Source organism: Antechinus flavipes, chromosome 6, assembly GCF_016432865.1.
Source record: "Antechinus flavipes isolate AdamAnt ecotype Samford, QLD, Australia chromosome 6, AdamAnt_v2, whole genome shotgun sequence".
In the NCBI taxonomy this organism is placed as follows: Eukaryota; Metazoa; Chordata; class Mammalia; order Dasyuromorphia; family Dasyuridae; genus Antechinus; species Antechinus flavipes.
Genome location: NC_067403.1, coordinates 78,012,429 through 78,033,527, shown reverse-complemented (window position 1 = coordinate 78,033,527; position 21,099 = coordinate 78,012,429). Strand labels below are relative to the sequence as shown.

General features: G+C 36.6%; 1 protein-coding gene across 3 annotated transcripts in view; it reads left to right on the top strand.

Annotated features, from left to right (window-relative positions):
* SH3D19 (SH3 domain containing 19) overlaps positions 1-21,099 on the top strand; it is a 207,934-nt gene that overhangs the window by 65,841 nt on the left and 120,994 nt on the right. For all 3 annotated transcript variants that reach the window (XM_051965737.1, XM_051965736.1, XM_051965738.1), the window contains exon 2: positions 15,595-15,634. In XM_051965737.1, the coding sequence (XP_051821697.1) occupies positions 15,595-15,634 (40 nt within the window). The remainder of the gene's footprint in view (positions 1-15,594; positions 15,635-21,099) is intronic.

The following is a 21,099-nucleotide window of genomic DNA, read 5'->3' as shown; positions in this document are numbered from 1 at the left end:
CACTTAACTGGTAGCTAGCGTAACTCTGAGAATATCATTTAACCCTTCATAGCCTCAGTCTTCTCATCTCTAAAATAGGGAAGATAATAGTGCCTATCCTCCAAAGTGGTTATGAGGATTAAATGAGACAATGTAGCAACCTTAAAGTCATATAAAAATTGTAGCAGTTATTCTTTCCATTAACAAAGTAATAGCAAGCACCTGTCTCTATATTATTATTTTTAATTGTCTTTGTCATTTAATCATTATAAAGAAATACCAATTTCACAAAAGTGTATATATGGTGGGTACTCTGGGTTCTCAAAGACTATGCCAGTGGAGTACAACAGTAGTAAGTCCCATTAGGCTTTGGGATACAGATAAAAAAATAAAGCATCATAGACTCATTTAGCTAGAATTAGAGAAGATTATTGTTGATTTAGTCCCAGATATTGTAACTCTTGAAAATTATCGAGGAATTAAAGGACATTGATCAGCATTGGAGAATCAAGTTGGAGACCCAGTTGAAATCATAAAACTTTAAAGTATTGCATGAAGTAACCTTACTGAATTATAAAAAGGAATTTGAAGACTTGGATGGGCATCTAATCCAACCCACATCTAAAAAAGAATTTCTTCTATGGGTGATCAAACCACTTTTGCCTGAAGACTTCCAGGAGGGGTGGCAGAAACCCACTATCTCCTGAGGCTACCCGTTCTGTTTTTGTATAGCTTTGATCACTAGAAAGTTGTTCTGCATCTTGAGGCTGAATGATTTTATTTTTAATTGATGATTTATTTAAAATTTTTTAAACAATTTGAAAGTGTTTTAAATTGTCTTATTGATTTCTTTTTTAAAATATTGCTTATTCTGAATATATTATCTCCTCCATTGTAACAAAAAATAATTCAACAAAAGCCATTGATAAATTAACCTGACAATACAGGCAATATTCTTTTGCAGTTGTCCCATATTACTCTGTTAAAAGGAAGGGGATTTCTTTCACTATCTTTTCCTTGGAACCATTACAAATAAAATTCCTCTTCCACATAGAACCCTTCAAAAGCTTGAAGACAACTATCTTGTCCCCCTAAGTCTTCTCTGAGAGCAATTTTAATTTGCATTCCTCTGATCATGAGTACTTATTTCTCTGAGTGATTATTAACAATTTGTACTTTTTGTCTTTGAGGAGTCCCTCTTTAACTCAAATAAAAATATATTCCTTTTAGAGTCCTTAAAGAACAACCCTGGATGCCAAATCAACTTTGAGATAGTGGGCTATTTGTTCTATGATCTGCTTTCTTAGTCATTACTGCTTGTTTTTCTTATTGTTTAGTTCTGTTTTCTGGTGTAGGTTTGTGTGTGTGTGTGTGTGTGTGTGTGTGTGTGTGTGTATGTGTGTGTAAAAGCTATTTTAAGTCCTTTTTTTCTTTTTTGAAAAATTTATTGTGTTTCAATACATCTGTAAATTTCCCAATAAATCCTCCTCCTATCCTACCACCAACCATGAGATGTTCCCATTAAAAAAAACCACCTAATAAAGCACTTTTATTAACAGTTTATGTAATGTTTGCCTGTCATGGTTTACCATTTTTAATTCTAAAGAAGTTTGTTTTAACCTCCAGCATTTGGATCCACCTAAAATTTTGTTGTTATTCAGTCACTCAGTCTTGTCCAAATCTTCATGACCCCAAAGATCATAGCATATCAAGTCCTTAGTGGCAATAGGTTAATCAAATAACTTAATTCCTTGCCACATGTTAGCTAGCTAACTTGTATCTCTTCTTAGGAATCATCATGCTTTAACTCAGCTGAAATTCATAATTCCCTTATGAAGGTATCTATCATGTGAATATGGGGATTTGGGGTGTCACAGGTATAGATTGGTGAGGTTGAATCTTTGGGTCAAATAAAAGTGAAGTGTGTGGATTGCTCCCTCTTGCTACAAGGCCAGCCACTGTTCTTTTCCAGGCATTTGACTTTCTGATCATACCCTTGATAATGCTTTTCCTTTGCAATTCTTGGTTGGCAATGAGTGGCCATCATATACTTCTTTATTGCTTTTTGATTGACATACTCTTCAAAAATTGTGACATTTTATTACTCATAAAGCACTACTGAAAAAAGTAGAGCAAAAATTATGGGCCTTTGTTAGTAGGGAAGAACTTGAAATAGCTTTAAAATGGGGAAACAAAGAATTCTGGGAAATGTCTTTTCACTAAAAGTGATAACAATCCAGTTGGAGAGAAAAGAATTTACAAGACAAAGCATCAGATGCTAAGGGACACATAAATGGTGGAGTTGGTGAAAAATGGGAGAAGGAAGTGATAGGCAAGAACTGGGACAGCTAACAAAGGTTCTGTGGGATTCCATGAATTTGGGAGGATTTGAATTAAACCTTGAAGGTTCAGTCTCACTTCCCCTGTTGTCCCACTACCAGTTGGATATTTTTACCAACAAAAAAGTGCACTCAGATAATTCCAAACTCACTATTTGAAGGTATATCTCCTGATGTTATTAACACGAGTCAAAAAAGCATTGGTTTTCAAGTCAGAGGATCTGGCTTCAGATTCTGCCTCTTAACACCTTTGACTTTTGGGCAGATCATATACATGTGGATTATATATTTATATATATATGTTATATACACACACACACACACACACACATACACAATCACTCAAGCTACCCTAGTTTTCTGTTTTCTCTTTGATAAAGTGAGAAAATTGGACTAGCTGGTCTCTGAAATCTTCTTGCTCTAGCTCAATAAGCATTTGTAGCCCAATTGATCTGGAGTTTTGAGTATAGTATGTAGGAATTAGAGTTAGAAAACCTGAATTAAAATTCCAGCTGTTAACACTTGCTACCTGGTTGACTTTAGCCAAATCATTTAATACAGTTTACTTATCTGTAGAATGAGAGTTTTGGACGAGATGGTATCTGAAGTCCTGTTGAGCAAATCTATGAGCAAATCAATTCTATGGAATTCTAGAATTGAGAAGATATCTCAGAGATCAGCTAGTCTAATCTCTGCTATATGAAGGAATCCCTTAATAACATCACTCATTTAACTTCTTGAACATTTTTGGTTGCACCTTCCAAGGCAGCTCTTTCTATATTTGAATAGCTCCAATTTTCAGTTTTACTTTGAATGAAATCTTCCCCCCAACAATTTTTCATTGTCTCCTTAGGGGTTGGGCAGACTAAATCTCATCTCACTTAGAAGGGGTATATTCTAATAGAGAGAAGTAGAGCTCTAAGACCTGGATTCTATTCCTATCCTTGCTCCTAATTGGCCATATGATCTTAAGCAATTTTATTTATTTTTAGTAAATACTTATTTTAATAGTATTTTATTTTTCCAATTACATATAAAAACTATTTTAACATTCATTTTTTAAAACTGTAGTAAATTTCAACATTTAATTTTATAACTTTTTGATTTCCATTAATTTTCTTTCTCCTTTCCCTTCTCTCCCATTTCTCCAAGATGGCTATCAATTTGATACAAGTTATACATATACAATCACATTAAACATAATTTTACATTTCATAACATTCAGTTTTAAAATAAACTGAATTCTAAATTTTCTCCTTCCCTTCCTCCCTTCTGCCCCTCCCTAAGATGATAAGCAATTAGATGTAAATTATATATGTGCAGTCATTTAAAACATATTTTCATATTAGTCGTGTTGAATTCACTTAACTTCTCTGGATTCTTGTTTCTTCATACGTAAATGTCTTCTCTGTTGATTTCAGTTCTAAATTCCCATGAACAAACTAGTCCCATGAACAAACTACTTTATACTTCTTTAATTTATAGCAAGGCCTGACGGGAAAAGTACATGGTTCATTCAGCCTGACCAACAAACTCCTTTTTAATGACTTCTCACAGCTTTGTCATCATTGTGTTTGTCAGACCTGATTTTGATCAATGAAAGCCACATGGGAGGAACCAGACAACATAGAAAAATGGAGAATGACTAAGCTTTCTCCTTAAAGAAAAGAAAAACCCAGCCAGGGGCAGGATGACTGACAGTACCACTTACGGATCTAGTATTTCAGCATTGCCCCATTCTAGTTCTTTTATGTAATTCTGGAGAGAATCAGGAAAGTTAATGTGAAGGACATAGAAATTACAGAGCTATCAAATGTCATCAAATACTCTCATTTTACAGATGAAGAAACTGAGACCATGAGAGATTAAGTGACTTGACTAAATCTACCCAGCTAGTTAGTAAGTGACAAAGACAAATATATTGTTCTTCCATCTCTAAGATCAGGGCTTTCCCCAATATTCCCTGCTGCCTGCATAGTGAGAGCAAAATCTTTACTTAAAAGGGATTTAAAAGATTTATCCTCTTCCTCCCTCCCAAAGCTAATAAGTAGGAGAAAGTTCCCTCTATACTGGTGACAGATAAAACTTATGTCATGTTATCTTCATCAGTTTCCTTCTTTACCTCTTCTTTATCCTCTGTTATAAAATGAAGGTTTTGAAATAGAGAACTGCTAAGATTCCTTTCAATTCCAAACCTGTGACCTAATGAAGTGTGAAACCTTGAACTCTACTATGTGAAAAGCACTGAGATAGGTACTGGGGATGAAAAAAAAAAATAATACTGCTCCCCATACCTCAAGGTATTGTATCCTTTAAAAGAATGTAAGTAAATAAAATAAATTAATATCAAAATTAAATAAACGTTAATAGATAAATATAATAAATATCAAAGAAAATAAATATATTAATTGAATTAAAATAAATGAAAATTAAATAAAGAATACAAAAGAACATAATAAATTTAAAGTAATGTGGGGATTCATAGAATTCCCAATCTATTTTTGTCCGCCTGCATTTGTGATTTTTTTCACAGGCTAACTGTACACTATTTCAAAGTCCCAATTCTTTTTGTACAGCAAAATAACTGTATGGACATGAATACATATATTGTATTTAACTTATATTTTAATATATTTAACATGTATTAGTCAATCTGCTATCTGGGGGAGGAGGAGAGGGGAAGGAGGGGAAAAGTTAGAAAAAAAGGTTTTGCAATTATCAATGCTGAAAAATTACCCATGCATATATCTTTTAAATAAAAGGCTATAATAAAAATAAATAAAATAAAATAAAGTAATGTGGAGAGGGGAACTGTAGGATCCTGTATTAAAATTTTAGTTTAAATAACTAGTTATATATTTGGAGCTAGTGAAAGGAATGATTTTTGATAGGGCCGAAAGTTTTTACACTTAGCGAAGTCTGAACAGCAGAGCTGAAAAACTTTCCTATAATGTGCTTCACCTGGTGTGACTCGTTATAAAGGTGCTAATCATTCAGTTTCTAGGCTTCTCAAGCAAACAACTTCACAAAGACAGGCAGGAGTATTAGTGGTTATCAGCATCTTGTGACTTATGAAAATCCACATGTCAGTTTGTAGCTGTTATCGTTCATTCATTCATTCATATCCAACTCTGTGCAACCCCACAGACCTTCTTAGCAAAGATACTGGAATGGTTTATCATTTCCTTCTCCAGCGTATTAAGGCAAATAGGGTAAAGTGGTTTGCCCAGACTCATACAGCACTATCTGAGAATGAATTTTGAACTCAGGTCTTCCTGACTCCAATCCCAGCACAGCTGCCTCCTAGGCAAACATGAGGTAAGGGACTTGCCAAGGGTCACACTTTAATAAGTATCTGAGGTCAGATTTCTACTCATGAAGATGAGTTTTCCTGACTGCTAGTTGCTTTTCTAAGTTTGGTCAAAAAATTCTAATTTAAAAGAGCTGAGTCCTGTTTCATTTCTTTCACGTTCTAAGTCTCCAACATAGGCTTTTAAAACACGAGTATCATAATTATTTTAACTTCCCCACCCCACCCCCCTTTTTTTTTTTTACAAAGAGTGAATTGTAAGGTGACTTGTCCAGAGTAAGTGACAAAGTCAGAATTTGAACTCATTTCCTTTCCATTCCAATTTTTCTGTTTATTCTGCTTCTCAGGTCAGAAAAAAAGCTTATTTACCTTTGATATTAACAATGTCTGTTTGTTCATTCATTCATTTATTCAGTTATATATTTATCTCTCTAAATATCTATTTATCTGTTTGTTTAGTTTTTGATTTCTTCTCTCTCCCAAACTGGACAGTCAGTAATGACTCTTGGCTTGTTCTGTTCTAATTGGCCCAGAAGCTTTAGTCTGTTCCATGTTTCTAACTTGGGAGGATTCTCATCTCTCTTGGCAGCCCGGCAGCTCCGGGCCCCTGGGAACTTACCATATTGCTACAGAATTTGGTGTAGGCATCTGATCAGCTTTAGCCGGACTGGAGCTCTGAGCTCCTGATTGCAAGCCTTGGCATCCCTTACTAGCCAGGATTAGGGGCCTGAGCCGCCACACCAGACCCAGAGGCCTCTTAAAAAGATGTTAAAACCAATTTGTCCAGCCCTTGATGTTGAGCAAGATGGATAGTGTTTATACAGGAAAATCTCTTTTATCTGCTTCGTGTTTATACAAGGAAATCTCTTCTATTTGCTTCCACAACCTGATTTGTCAGGCCAGGATCTGAGACAGTTTTCTGTTATGTGATCCAGACACGGGAACTGAACTTCTATGAAAGGCTTGGCGTCCATGCCATGAGACAATCCTAGGCCAGATAAATTAGATTTCAGAGTTCTAAAAAAAAATTGTACATGTAATTATTGAGCAAACTATAGGTTGGTGAGCTTCCCTATGGTTCTGGGGAAATTCTGGAACAGATATTAAACAAGAAACTTACAGATAAATAGAGAGGACACAGGTAATTATTACTAACCAGCATGGTTTCATTAAGAATGCCAGATTAATCTCATCTCTTTTTTTTTTTTGGGGGGGGGGGTCACCTTGTTATAATTCATAACAATTATAATAAATAATAATAATAATAATAGTCTGTCTTTATATAGCACTTTAACTTTTTTAAAAGCACTTTAAGTAGATCTCATTGGATCTTCATATATGAGGTAAGTGCTATTATTATCCTCATTTCACAGGTAGGGAAATCTTGTTTCAGGGAAGTTAAATGCCTTGTCTATGTATTCCTATTTTATGTGTCTTAAGTCAGATTCAAGCATAGGACTTGCTGACTGCATTGTGGTCCACAGCTTCTCCACATTGTCTCTCTTGCAAATTTGGATTTTAGCAAAATGTTTCATAAAATCTCCATAAACAGGATGGAGAGTGATGTAGGTACAACTGGGTAAATTTAGAATATGTTGAGTCACTGAACCCAAAGAGTGTTGATCACTACCCATCTGGAAGGAGATCTACGCCAATATGCCCTGGTGTAGAGCCCTGTTCTGTGTGGACATTTTTATCAGTGACTTGGATGGTGGTATTAGATGGCTTACTAATCAAATTTATCAATAATTTAATGTTGTTTAATACAGTCAAGATCCAGAAAGCTCTTAGTGGAATTATTAGGCCTTAGGGAATGTTATACACTAGGGAAAAATTGATAGTTTCCAAATGAGAGTATAAACCAGAACGCTGGGCTGGGTGAGAGCCCAGAATTGAAGAATGGCCAAGATTCAAGGGGTCTGAGGTAGAAGCTGGGGACCAGAGCAGTGATTTCCAACCAGAGATATCTGCTGGGTATCAGGATGGAAGCTACAAGTTTGGCAGAAATGACTATCTGTTAACAGTCTGGCTTCTGGAAGTTGGATATCCTCCTCATTCATTATGCTGATTAACAGATCCATAATTCCATATCATATATTGCTCTTTGTCCTCTGACATCATTGATATTGTGGGAATTGATACTTGGCAGCCTGGAATTATGGTCTGGGGTAAGCAAAAATTCCTACATTTAGATTTTTTAGAAATAGCTCTGAAAGTACATGATGAGGAAGATGAAGCTAGGAATTTGCATTTATTTTAAAAACCTGGAAATTTAAGAATTGAGTATAAATCAACCATGTAAAGTATAATAGCCAAAAGAGATAAATCAAGCTTATATTAATAATAATAATATGATAATAATGTATGTTAATAAAATTGCCTAGATTGCAAGGTATCAATAAAACAATTAAAAAAAATACCAACATACTATGTTAATGTTAATAAATAATATTAATTATATTAATATTATACAATGTACTAACACTATAAGATTACTATAATTATTAACTTATCCTTTTGTGGTTATTGTTGAGATTTCATTGAAGTAGAGAGTTCTTCATAAGGAATTCTTTTGAAAACTGTTCGGTTCTGCACACATATATTGTATCTAGGATATACTGTAACCTATTTAACATGTAAAGGACTGCTTGCCATCTGGGGGACGGGGTGGAGGGAGGGAGGGGAAAAATCAGAACAGAAGTGAGTACAAGAGATAATGCTGTAAAAAACTACCTTGGCATGGGTTTTGTCAATAAAAAGTTATATATGCAATTCTTTTTACCAATAGAGATGGGCAACTGCTCTACAATTTATAGTCTTAGAACATTTCCTTGGACCTTAGGACAATAAACTTTGCCCAAGATAGAATAGCCAATATATATCAAAGCTGGCCATGATGCTTCAGACTTCTTCAGTGTGAGAGCAGCCCTCTGGCCAATCCCAATAGTGCTTCTAGCTACATATATGTACATTGAAAAATTGCAGCAGAACCATAGGATGATATGGAGTAGTAGATTGATCATTGGATGTGGAGTTGGAAGACTAGAGTTTAATTGCTGATTTGGACACTTACTAGTTGCGTGACTATGAACTAGTCAAATTTTCTGAGCCTACTTCCTCAAGTGTATAATAAAGGGATTGAACTATATGAACTTCAAGGGTGGAGTGAAATGAAATAGGGCGTGATAGTAATCTTAAAATATTTAATGATTCACAGAACCAGAGGACTGGAAGAGACTGTAGAGGTCACATAATCCAATCTGTATCTGAACAGGAATTCCCTATACAACATTTCCCCAAATGCTCACCCTGACTCCAGTGAAAGAACCTATTAACTTCCTTGTCAACTCATCCTATTTTTGTATTCCTCAATTAAGAATTTTCTCCTTGTATTCAATTGAAGTCAGCCTCTCTGCTATTTCTCTCTTGCTTCTACTTCTATTCTCTGGGACAAAGAAGAACTGGTCTTATTATTCAGATACTTAGATAATCATCATGAATAATTATCATAGAGTTGTCAGTTAACAGGCTAAATAAACATCCCACTTCCTTCAGTTGATGAGCCTCCTCAGGTCCAATATTGAGTCCTCTCACCATCCATAAAAATCACAGAATTTTAGAAGGTACCTTAGAGGAGGTGTGGGATCCAACCCACACTTCCTCAAGAATTTGGACTACCAACCAGTACTCATTCAGCCTTGGCTTTGAGAACTCTAGTAATGTTTACCATTTGTTTAGATGCTATAGTTTACTTTCTGACACAAATGCATGTAATTTTTCAAGATAAGTGACCTTAGAGATTTGTAGCCAAGATCTCTTAGTATATCACTTAATGAGCTATCAATAGAATGGGAAAGTGTCACGTAAAAGCTGTGTTAAACTTATTTTGCTTGACCCTGAAGAGAGACAGAGCAGATGAGCTAGAGTTACAGGGAGAAAGATTTTTACTCCTTTTAATTTTTGTTGTTGGTCAGTTATTTCAGTCGTGTTCTACTCTTTATGACCCTATTTGAGGTTTTCTTGCCCAGAAGGAACTGTGCTAAGTTCTAGAGCTACAAATAGGAAAAAAGAAATCCCCTGTTCTCAGGGAGCTTATAATTCAATGAGAGGAGTCAACACACAAAAAGAAAACTGAAGAAGAGAGGGAGAAGAAGATACTCAAGCCAGCTCCCTGCTATTTTCCAAATTAAAATACTTATACTGAGTTTGAGACTGTGGTGGAACATCAAAGTGGAGTCATCCCATAGATATTTAGAAGTTCTATACTAGATATGTAGGGATGGATTGGGATTGGAAATATAGATTGGAGAGCCATATTCACGGAGACTTTTTTTTAAGCTTTTTATTTTGCCAAACATATGCAAAAGATTGTTTTCAGCATTCACCTTTGCAAAATCTTATTCCACCTTTTTCTCCTTTCTTTCCCCTACTCCCACCCATAGACAGCAAGTAATCCAATATAGTTTAAATGTGCAGTTTTTCTAAATGTATTTCCATATTCATCATGCTGTGAAAGAAAAATTATACAAAAAGGTGAAAGAAAGAAAAAAAACATGAGAAAAAATGCAAACAAAGAACAACAAAATAAGATTAAAAAATATTATGCTTTTAATTATATTCAATCTTCACAGTTCTATCATGGAGACTTTTATTACCACTGAATATATGAAAATGTGAGATTATTAAAGTAGAGAAGAGAGACATAAACATAACTATGGGGAATACCTCCACTTAGGGTATGAAGGAGAGACAAGAGTTTCAAAGCGAAGGAAAGGAATCAGATTCAGAAGAAAAAAAGTGATCAGGAGTGTCAAGTGCTTTGAAATATGAAGAAGGATGAGGACTGAGCAAAACCACTGGAATTGACTAAGAAGTTCTTACTGTCTACTAGCAGCATTGTGCAGTGATCAACTATGATGGACAGCTTTTCTCAGCCATATGATGATCCAAAACAATTCCAAAAGATCCATGATGGAAAATGCTGACCACATTCAAAGTCTAAATGCAAATCGAAGCATATTATTTTCACCTTTTCAGAGGAGTTTTGTTTTGTCTTTATTGTGGTTTTTCCCTTTGTTCTGACTCTACTTTCACAACAAGACTATATGGAAACATGTTTACCGTGATTACACATGTAAACCCTGTATCGCCTTGCTTGCTCTCTTAGGGAGGGGGAAGAGAAAGGAGAGGAGAAAAATTTGGAACTCAAAATCTTATAAAAATAAGTGTTGAAAATATCTTTACATGTAATTGGAAAAAAAAGTAAATACTATTAAGTGCAAAAAATAAAAAAGAAGTTAATATTGTCCTTTAAGACAGTAATTTCAAGGGTGCATAAGGCAGTTGATGCAAGATTTGCTTTTAGGGAAGTTGTGGTAGGAAGCTCAGACAGTCTGTGAAATTGATTCTTTCCAGGAGTTTGGCAGTAAAGGCAAAAAGAGACTAAGGTATCCTGAGACCAAGGGAAAGAGTGTTTTCGTGTTTTAGAATACTGAAGAGTATGAGCGTGTTTAGAGACTAAGGGGAAGGAGCCAATGAGAGAAGAGATTGAAGGTGCAATATCAATAATAGTACATGAAATTTATGTAATAACAAATATTTATTAAGCACCTAATTCCGTGTCACCCTGTGTTTGGCTTTGGGTATACAAAGAAGTGCAAAAGACAACCCTTGCTGTTAAGATCCTGATAGTCTAATGGGAGAGATACCATGTAAGCAACTATGTACAAATAGGATATATACAGAGGAAAAAAAAATTGGAAATGATTAAGAGAAGGAATTAACATTCAGAGATAGCAAAACAAGCCTACAGAAGGTGAGACTTGAAGGAATCCAGGGAAGCCAAGTCAGAGAGGAGATGTGGTGAAGGATTTCAGGTGTGGGACAGCCAGTGAACATGAAATCAAGAGATGAAGTATCTTGTACCATGAAGAGTACGGAGGCTAGTGTTGCTGGACCACAGAATATGGAGAGAAATAAAGTATAAGAAGACTAAGAAGATGGGAATGGGACAGGTTATGAAGGATTTCTGATCCTGGAGATGATGGGGAGTCAGTCATTAGAGTCTGTTGAACAGTGGGGAGACATGATGTGATTTGTGTTTTAAGATCAGTCTGAAAGCTGCTGAGTGGATGGTGGACTAAAGTAGGGAGAAACTTAAAATTTACAAAGTGCCTTTCATTCATTGTCATCCAAACTTTCCAACAACCCTGAGAAGTAGGTAACACAGATTAATATCATCCCCATTTACAGATGAGACACTTGAGGCTTAGAGAGATTGTAACCTAAATATGGTTATACAGTTATTAAATGTCAAGTGCAAAGTTTGAACTAAAGTCTTATGGACTCTATCCACTATACCTCATTGCATCTCTCTGTAGGATTGGAATATTAGAGGCAAACTAAAATCACTGCATTTTCTCATAACCATTTCTTATGCTGTTTTTGTGTGTTTATGTCCAGATTTTTTTTTCCTATCCATATTGGCAAGAAATCAGTGAAATCTGCCTTCCATGCTTGGTTTTGTTCTCTTTGGGCTTCTGGAATTAATCATGGCGACTCCATGTTTTATCAGAACTACAGAGTCTTCATACGGCACCCAGCTGTCTTGGCACCCAGTTCCATCTTTGCGTTTTGCAGTGGGCAAAGGGAAAAATAAAATAAAAAGAAAAGGAAATTGTTCCCAAACAGGACTTTGTATAACCGCTTAATACAAGGGAGAAAAGGAAGGGCTATGGACATTCAGGAAAATGAAGCCAAAACATGCGTTTGTTTTCAGTGGTCAGGGCTGGGGCGGATTCTCCACTGTATTGAATTACCGAGCCATTAGACCCAAATTAATAAAACTTCCATGGAATCTGAGTATTATGTATACAGAGTTTGTGCACATGAATGTGTTTATATATGTAAGAATGTGAGTATATATGAATGGACTTTAGAGAAAATGTGACATTTATAGGTTACAAAATCAACTTCCTGGTTAAAAAAAAAAAAACCACCACCAAACTAGCTCCACACAAGAATAAAAGCCCCCCTGTGTTTTGAGTGGAAAGATACAGAGAGTCAGAGATCCTGTTTTGCCAGAGAGAATGAAAAGGAAAAGTGAACTCCATTACATTAACTTCCCGAATGACAGCATTCCAGTTGTTCGGCTTGGTCATAGCCCATCTGCCAATCAGAAGTGAGCCCTCGAGGGAAGCTCTCTGATGCTGTCTGTTGTTTACATAGACTGTGACTCTGTTTCTCCCCCTCTCACTGGTGCCTTCATGTTCTCCGTGTACCACGAAGAAGATCCTGCCACTGCAGGAAAGTAGGACCCTAGCAGCCAGCGGCGTCCCTCCCAGGGGAATAGAAACTTCTTACGGGTCATTTTTAGCCACGGATAAGAGCGCTTGCTTGGATCAATGCTAAGGGTGGATGAGGAAGATTGTCTCTGAATAGATGGAAGCATCAGGTGTCCCCGTGAGATCTTGCAAGTAAGATAAGGGGGGGTGGAAGGGTGGAGATGGGAAAGTTGGTAAGGAACTTAAAAACGTTTCGGGAGCGGCTGAGATATGGGCTAGACAGATGTTGGTACCTGATGGTAAAAAAGCAAGTTCTGTTTCTTAAAGGGAGGAGTAAAGCTTGCCTTATTTCAAAGAGCTGCAGTAATATCAGATTAAATGCAAATGGAAAACAAATTAGAACTAGCAAGTTATTTCCATCTTGTATTAGGTACAGAAACACGCTGAACCGAGTAAGTTTTTTTTTTTTTTTTTTAATGAAAATCCCAAATCCTAAACGCATGACTGCCAAATCCTTGACTAAGAAAAGATGTTTGCTTAGGAGTTCCATAGTCAGGTTTGAGGATTGCTATCACACTAAGCTGAACTGAATAAACTCTATTCCTTTCTCTCATCTGCATATTTAAGAGTCTTATCCTTACCTTATCTCCAAATGGTTAAAAAAAAGAGAGAGAGAAAAGCTTGCTGGTACAGCTGTTTTATTACTATGAAATTCGGGTTGTAATACTGGAACACTGGCTTATGATTTTCTAGAGTTGTTACTTTTAAAGGAGCTTGACAGTGGGAAATGTTCTTTTTTATTTTTAATTTTTTTTTATTTATTTTACTTTTCCAGATACTTGTGGTGGTGGGCTAATTTTTAGTAGGGACAGAAAAAAATCGAAGCTTTATATAAAGTTTCATTGAGCAACTTAATTCGTTTGCAATGGGATATTTTAGTTATTCTTTTTCTTAATTGCTTGAGCTCATGGGATTTGGAGGTGAAAAGAATTTTAAAAGCCATTTAGTCTAGCCCATTTGTTTCAAATGCGAGAAAACCTTGGATCACCAAAGTTAAGTGATTTGATCTTTTAAGTGAATAGGCTGGAGTTGTGAGGATTTGAGCCTGAGGGCTTTTGAGTCCAAATCCAGTCTTTTTTCCCTTCAGAAATGTTAACCAGGCACTCTTCACCTTCTTTTAAAAACTTTTTCCTCCTGAGTTAACATTGACATTGAAATTCAAAGTCTAAAAATTTCTGGTAGTTGGAGAGTTAATAGAGGCGTTCATCCAGCCTTTCTGCATTTGCAGATGTTAATTTAGCAGACTGTTACATTTTCCCCTCCCTATCCTTTTGGGGACTTGTGCCAGTCTTGATTCATGGAATGATTTTTTGGGGTTGAGTAATCTGTGGTTTTTTGGTTTCCTCACTTTTTCCCCCCTTAGCTAAAGTCTTTTGTGGTTTTGGCAAGGGAGTTAAAACAGCTAAAGTTGAAAATAAATAAGTCCATAGAATGCTGCTTTTTCTGACCAGATGATTTTTAATAAATAATAAACTTTATGAGCTATGTCATCATGCCATCCTCATCTCTTCAGCTAGGCAAACCCTCTCAGATCAGATAATAATTCCTGTGAAGGGCAGAATACAGCATTTGTTTTGAATTGCTTTTTTTTTTTTTAATAGAAACTTGAGCACTGTACGATTACAGCTACCAAAACAAATATAGTTCAGACAGGCTTGACCATTCCACTTGACTACTCAAAAATATTCAGTAGCTCCCTACTTCCTCTAGGGTAAAATACAAAGCTTAGTCTGATTTTTCTTTCTTTCTTTTTTTTTGGACATCTCAGTCATTTCAGGCTACATTACCACTACTGCCATCTACTTTGCCAATGAGCCTGCCCTTTTAATAAAGAAAAGTAGATAAATAAAAATTAATGTATGCAGCAAACTCATCTGACAGTTGAAACCTCATCTGACAGTTTATACAACATTCTGTACATTGTTTCCCATCTTGCCATTGGAAAGAAGGAGATTCAGTTTGACATTTAAGATCTTCCACAGTCTGGTTCCAAACTATCTTTTTGTTCTTATTTCACATTGTTAACCTTTGCATTCTATATTCTAGTCAAAATGGATTAATTAGCATCTTCAGCCTCAGCATCTTCAGTTTCTGTACATTGCTAGAATGATAATTCCTCCAGAGTTGGATAGTTCCATTCTTTCTGTTTGTATCCACAATGCCCAGCATAGTGCCGCGTATCTAGTAGTATCTTAATAAAGATTTCATGATTGATTGATTGATTCATCTAACCTATCCTTCCCTTATTTATGTCAGGAGTATTCTCCTTTTTCAGCTCTATTTCTCAGAATCCTTATCTTCTTTCAAGATTTAATTTAGATGGTACATATCCTTTAAGTTGCCTTTCATAATCATCCCAGTTATTAGATATGTCTTCACACACACACGCACACACACACACCCCTTTTCATTTACTTAAGCATGTACATGTTTTTCTTCTCCTGATGAGGTCCAGTCTTCAATAAATTTGTTTTTAGATCTCCACTACTAACAACATGTCTTGTGCATAATAGATACTTAAAAATATGAACTGAATTGAATGGAGGAAAAATATTTGAGAAATTAAAATTTTCCTCTACTTCTAAGGAAAATTTTAACATGAAAATATCTTCTTTCTTTACAGATCGCAGTGAAAGAAATAAACCAGAACACCGTTCTTCAAGGTATGCAATTTTAAGAAATCTGTCTACAGCTATGTTAAAACTTAGGATTTTCCCTATCTTTTAAAAATTATTTTGTTGTTTTCATTGTGTCAGAAGTGCTAGATGATAGTAATCTTGGTCATTACTTGACTTCCAAAATCAGGAAGTGAGATGGGGATAGATAGTGATAAAATAGCAGTGGAGGGGCTGCAGTGGATAGAGCATTGGGCTTTGAAAGATTTGAGTTCACATCTTCTCTCAGACACTTACATGCTCTGTGTAACCTTGACAACTCACTTAATTTGTCTCAGTATTAGTTTCCTCATTTGTAAAAATGAGATGATGGGAAATAGTACCCACTTCCCAATGTGATTTACTTGATCATTGATCAAATTTCAAAATAAATATAAAGTGCTTTGCAAACTTTAAGGTACTATATAAATATTAGCTATTATTTTCATTTCAGGATTCCATTTAATGACAATTGACTCTCTAGAAAGAGTCAGGGTACTATACTGAAATTTGGGAAATTTGTTTTCAAGCTTTCTCTTGTTTGCTGTCTTTTTTACAATAGATTTTCCCTCTCATTTCACTGAAAATCTCATTTCAAAAGATTCTCTTCTGTTCACTTAAGTCTGGTTAAATGTTTTTGGCTGAGGTTTTGAAGGTTTATGCTGCTCCTATCATCTTTTCTTCATACATTATCCTTTTGCATCCTGGGCATCTTTATTTTTTAAATCCTGTCCACCTCTTTGTGACCCCCATTTAGGTTTTCTTGGCAAAGATATCAGAGTGGTTTGTCATTTCCTTCTCTAGCTCATTTTGTAGATGAGGAAACTGAGGCAAAAGTGCCACCCAGTTATAAGTCTGGGACTAGATTTGAACTCATAAATTATGGATTTAATGTGAGGATTCATTGCTATACTGATGAAATCACAGGATGAAGGGAGAAAAAAATGCTGTGGCAGCAATTCTGTTATGCACTAGTAATACAAAGTTAAAACTGAAAACAGTCTCTGCCCTAAAAGTAGGCAACCTACAGTTGGTGGGTAGATAGTGTAGTGGATGGAGTGGCAAGTCTAGAATCAATTCATGAGAACAGAATTATAGATTTAATTGACTAGATCAATGCTAAGAAAATAAAATTACATGCTCAGGATAATCCAAGTAGTATATGAAAACCAGTACTTGAACTCATTTCCTTGCAGGCTCTCTGTCCATTATACCTGTTACCTCTTACCTAGTACATAGGAAGCATTTAACAAATGCTTGTTGAATTGAATTGAATGTTATATTTCTTTTATTTATATATATATTTATGTGGATTTATTGACATAGTAAGCTAGACCATGTATCCTGTGAAATTTTGACTATCACTGGGATCCCAGAGAATACATAATTATCATCAACAAATACATGAAGAACACATGGAATTAAAATCACAGCTTCTTTTGGTATATAAATTTTCTGGTCTCCTAAGGTACCCCAGTATAATTATGGAATTACAGTGTTGTGATAACTTTTCTCTTCACTAGCATTTATTATCTCTACACTAGCTACTATATGCCAGAGCCACTAGCAGGTGCAGTAAATGGAGCACCAGGCCTGGGGTCAGGAAGACTCAGGTTCATGAGTTCAGATTCGGACACTTAGTAGCTGGGTGACCCTGGACAAATCACTGTTTGTCTCAGTTTCCTCATCTGTAAAATGAGCTGGAGAATGAAATAGCAAACCAATATGTCTGCCAAGAAAACCTCAAATAAAGTCAGAAAAAAAACTACTGAACAAGAGCAAAAACAATAACTATATTCTAGTGACTGTGCTAAACCCTTTTACAAAGAACTCATTTGATCCTCACAACAAATCTGTGGGACATTTTACTGTAGAAGAGATTTGAAGTTGAGTGACTTGGCTAGGATTATATAGGTGGTCAGTAAGGTCACACTTGAAATGGCTTAACTGCTTATCCATTGGAGCTGTAACAAAGTAGAATAAGCCTGTGCATTTTGGATTTGTTGAGTTTGAATAGCTATTGGTGTTGAGGTCTAGATTTGGGATACCTAAATGAAATTAGGGTTAAGGTCTAGTGGCAGATTTGGGGTACAGATTCGGCGCAAGGGGGTCTAGTAGTGGCGCGAGTTCCCAATAAAAGCATTTATTGGCCCGGAGAGCTAGATTGATAAAAGAGATTTATTATTGGGTAAGCAAAGTTAAAGTATAGGTGAAGGTAGAGATAAGGAGGGCACTGGACAGAGGGTCCAGTGGACAGAGGATCCTCACATGGTAGCCATGTTTGGAATCTCTGCAAAGAGGGGTTCCCAGTGTGGACTTTTTATAATAGGAGACTTAGCTCGAGGGGCTTTCGGGTGTAGCCCCAAAGTTGGCTCATATCCGGGTGGGGCTTGGAACAGGTCAGATCTTCTATTGGAATTCAAAGGGACCAGGATTTGTGAATTAAAGGGCAATTTACATTATTAACTAGGAGAGGGTGGGAATCTAGAAAGCAAGCTTTCCCGCATCATTGGAACATCTCTGTAGAAATATATTCTCAAGACTTAGGTCTAGAGAAGGGAGATCCATTTGGATTTTTCAAGTCTGAGTCACAAATTTAGGCATTATTTGAACAGAGAAAAGTGGTGATACTGTAAGAGTGAGTGAGATTGTCAATTGAATGAAAAAGGGGGAAAGGGGTGCTAAGGACTTTAGAAAAGCATATCCTTTAACTGGTTACCTGGAGTCAGTGAAGGAGAGTGAAAATGAGTGCTTAAAAGGGGATATTAGGAGACTGTTTTTGGTGAGTAACCTGTAAGAGTTATTTGCAAAGCCCTGAGGATACAAATACAAATATAAGATATTTCCTGCCATCTGGGAGCTAGCTGTTGAATGGAGAAGACTGTATACATTGGGTGGGGAGGGGGAAGGATAGAGCCTGGATAGGATATTTTGGTCTGAGAAATTCCTGGAATTTAAAATGGAACAGACATTTGACACTTCCTAAAAGAATTAATGGGATTGATCTGACTGCAGTTCCGCAGCAAAAGGTAGGAAAGGAAGGAAGGAAAGGATAAAAGGAAGGAATGAAGGGACGGAGGGGAAAAAAGGAAGGAAGGAAAGATGAAGGGGAGAAAGGAAAGGAAATGCCTGGGATGAACATGGTTACTGGTTGGGAATTCAGAGCTGAGTAGTTTAAGATCCTCATGTTGAAATGTGAGAAATGAGGGTGAGAGATCCCCCGGCTGGTGCTGCAGGTTCTTCACAATCCCGAATACAGGCTATGTTTGTGGCAAAAAAAAAAAAAAAAAAAATGGGTTACACTGAGAAACAACTTCCCAGAGGGCTAGTTCTAAAGGTGGGTAGCAAAGGTAGGTTTTTAGCAAAGATGTGTTTACACTGAGAAGAAACAACTCAGCAGGCCTAATCCTGTTAGGATTTTTAGCAAAAGTTTGGATTTCAGCCTTTGATTATATTGGGTTTTTGTGGCCCAAAGCTAGGGAGCAGATCTCCAGATGAATTTGAAGGACTAATTTTCAACTCAATAAAGGGTGGTGATTATGCTCCAGGCCAAGATCTCCAATTGAATTGTAGGTGGAGATCCCCATGGGAGTTTCCCTTAGGAAGTGGAGGATGGGGCCCCTCCCAGTGGTTGGGAGAGGTTGAGATTTTAGGGTTTCTCTAACTCAGGTCCACTCCCCCCAAGATCAGGGGGACACAGTTTACATCACTAGGATGCTTAAAAAGCCAAGGTGCATATTCTTCCTGTCATTGTGTATCTCCTTGCTGGACTACTGGCCAACTGGCATAATTCAGATTGACACCCCTAGGCCACATCTAGATTACAAGGACATCACAAGACTCCTTACAATGATGATGTAAGTGGAGGAAAACCAGGGCTCCATCACTCACAGTTCTGTAGTGGAAGAACAAGGTCTGGAGGCTAAGGAGACAGGATGTGGTCAAGAATGGCGTGATTCTACCCTTCCTCAATCCACCCCCATCCCCTGCCTCTTTCACACTGCACAGTGAGGTACTGTACTGCCAGGCAAGTTTTTGCCTCTGAATACAGGGACAGGCCCAAACTAGTTTATTGCTGCTGAGCCAATAGAGGAAGAAGAAAAAAAGATAAATGAAAAGATATTTAAATCGTATTTTGTTTCTTTTCCTCAAGCAAGGGTAGAACATATGTATACAGAGATTGCATTTGTTTTAGGCTAAGTGTCAGCAAATCTCTAGATTCCTTAATGTCTTCCTTTCGAGATTGGTCAAGGACAAAAGAACAGTTTGGGTCAAATTTTGAAAAAGCTTTTAAAATTAATTTTATTGATCTTTTTTGTTATATTGCTTTGATTTTCTCCCTCGTGTCTTTCTTTCCTTCAACCTCTCCCAGAGAGCTATCCTTTATAACAAAAGTCTTTTTTTTAATACAAAAAAGAGGGTGAAAACAAATTTAACAATATCAACCACTATGTGGAAAAAAAATAAATCTGACATTATCTGCAGTATCCCATACCTGTGGACTTCTCATATTGATGCCGTGCTAGTGGTAGTGAAGAGGTACAAGAATTGAGGTGGGGAATCCCCTCTGGTCCAGGGCAGATCCAGTGCAAAAGAATTTGCAAACCCTAAAAGTCTGACTGGCAGAAAAGACAAGTTTATTGTTCACTAAGAAGGAGGCTTTCTTAGTGGGCAGAATTCCTAATCAGGAATTTGGCAAAGGTGTGTTAACAGACTCCTGGTTATATGGGCAAATGTTGGCCTGGGGCTGGGAGCTGTCTGGGCTAATCAATAAAGGACCATCGGACTGAGATCTCCAATTAAACAAAATTACTTAACTGAGAGTTTGAAGGCTTCTTCCCAGAGTCTGGGAATTCCCTGAAGGTGCTGTAGGCCACCCCCAAAAGATCTCAGTTTCAATGGAGTGTGATTTGACCAAGATCTCCAATTGAATAAAACCACTTAATTTGGGAAGGGCTAGTCTGGGGAAGGTATACTTTTCCAATGGGAGAGCCTGAAACCTCGAATCTCCCTTCTTTTACAAATTAAAGGGGACACAGTTTCAGGGTTGACCCCCATCAATATCATCTTTGTAATTTTGCAACATTCATTTTCCTTTCGTTTTGTGATGGTTGTTCTTTCCATTTACATTGTGGTAGTTATTTTTTTTCTTGACTCTGATTGCTTCACTTTATAGCTTCTGAAAAGGTTTAGTGTTAAATATAGGATATCTTCCAAAGGTCCATTCTTTGGAATGTTTTTGAGAAGCTTATTGATAGTGGTTTTATGTTGTTATTGCTTTGTATAATTGTTAACTGTTGCTTTAAAGTATCCTCTTAAATGTGGCAGGGGAAGGTGGATATTTTAAAGAGTTTCAATATATCCTGACTCATCTTATACATACTTGTAGCAGGAGTCAGGAAAGAAGGTAGGCGGGAACAGGAGAGCTATTCTTGGCTACCTCTGTTACCGCTAACTCAAGCCAATTCCCTGAT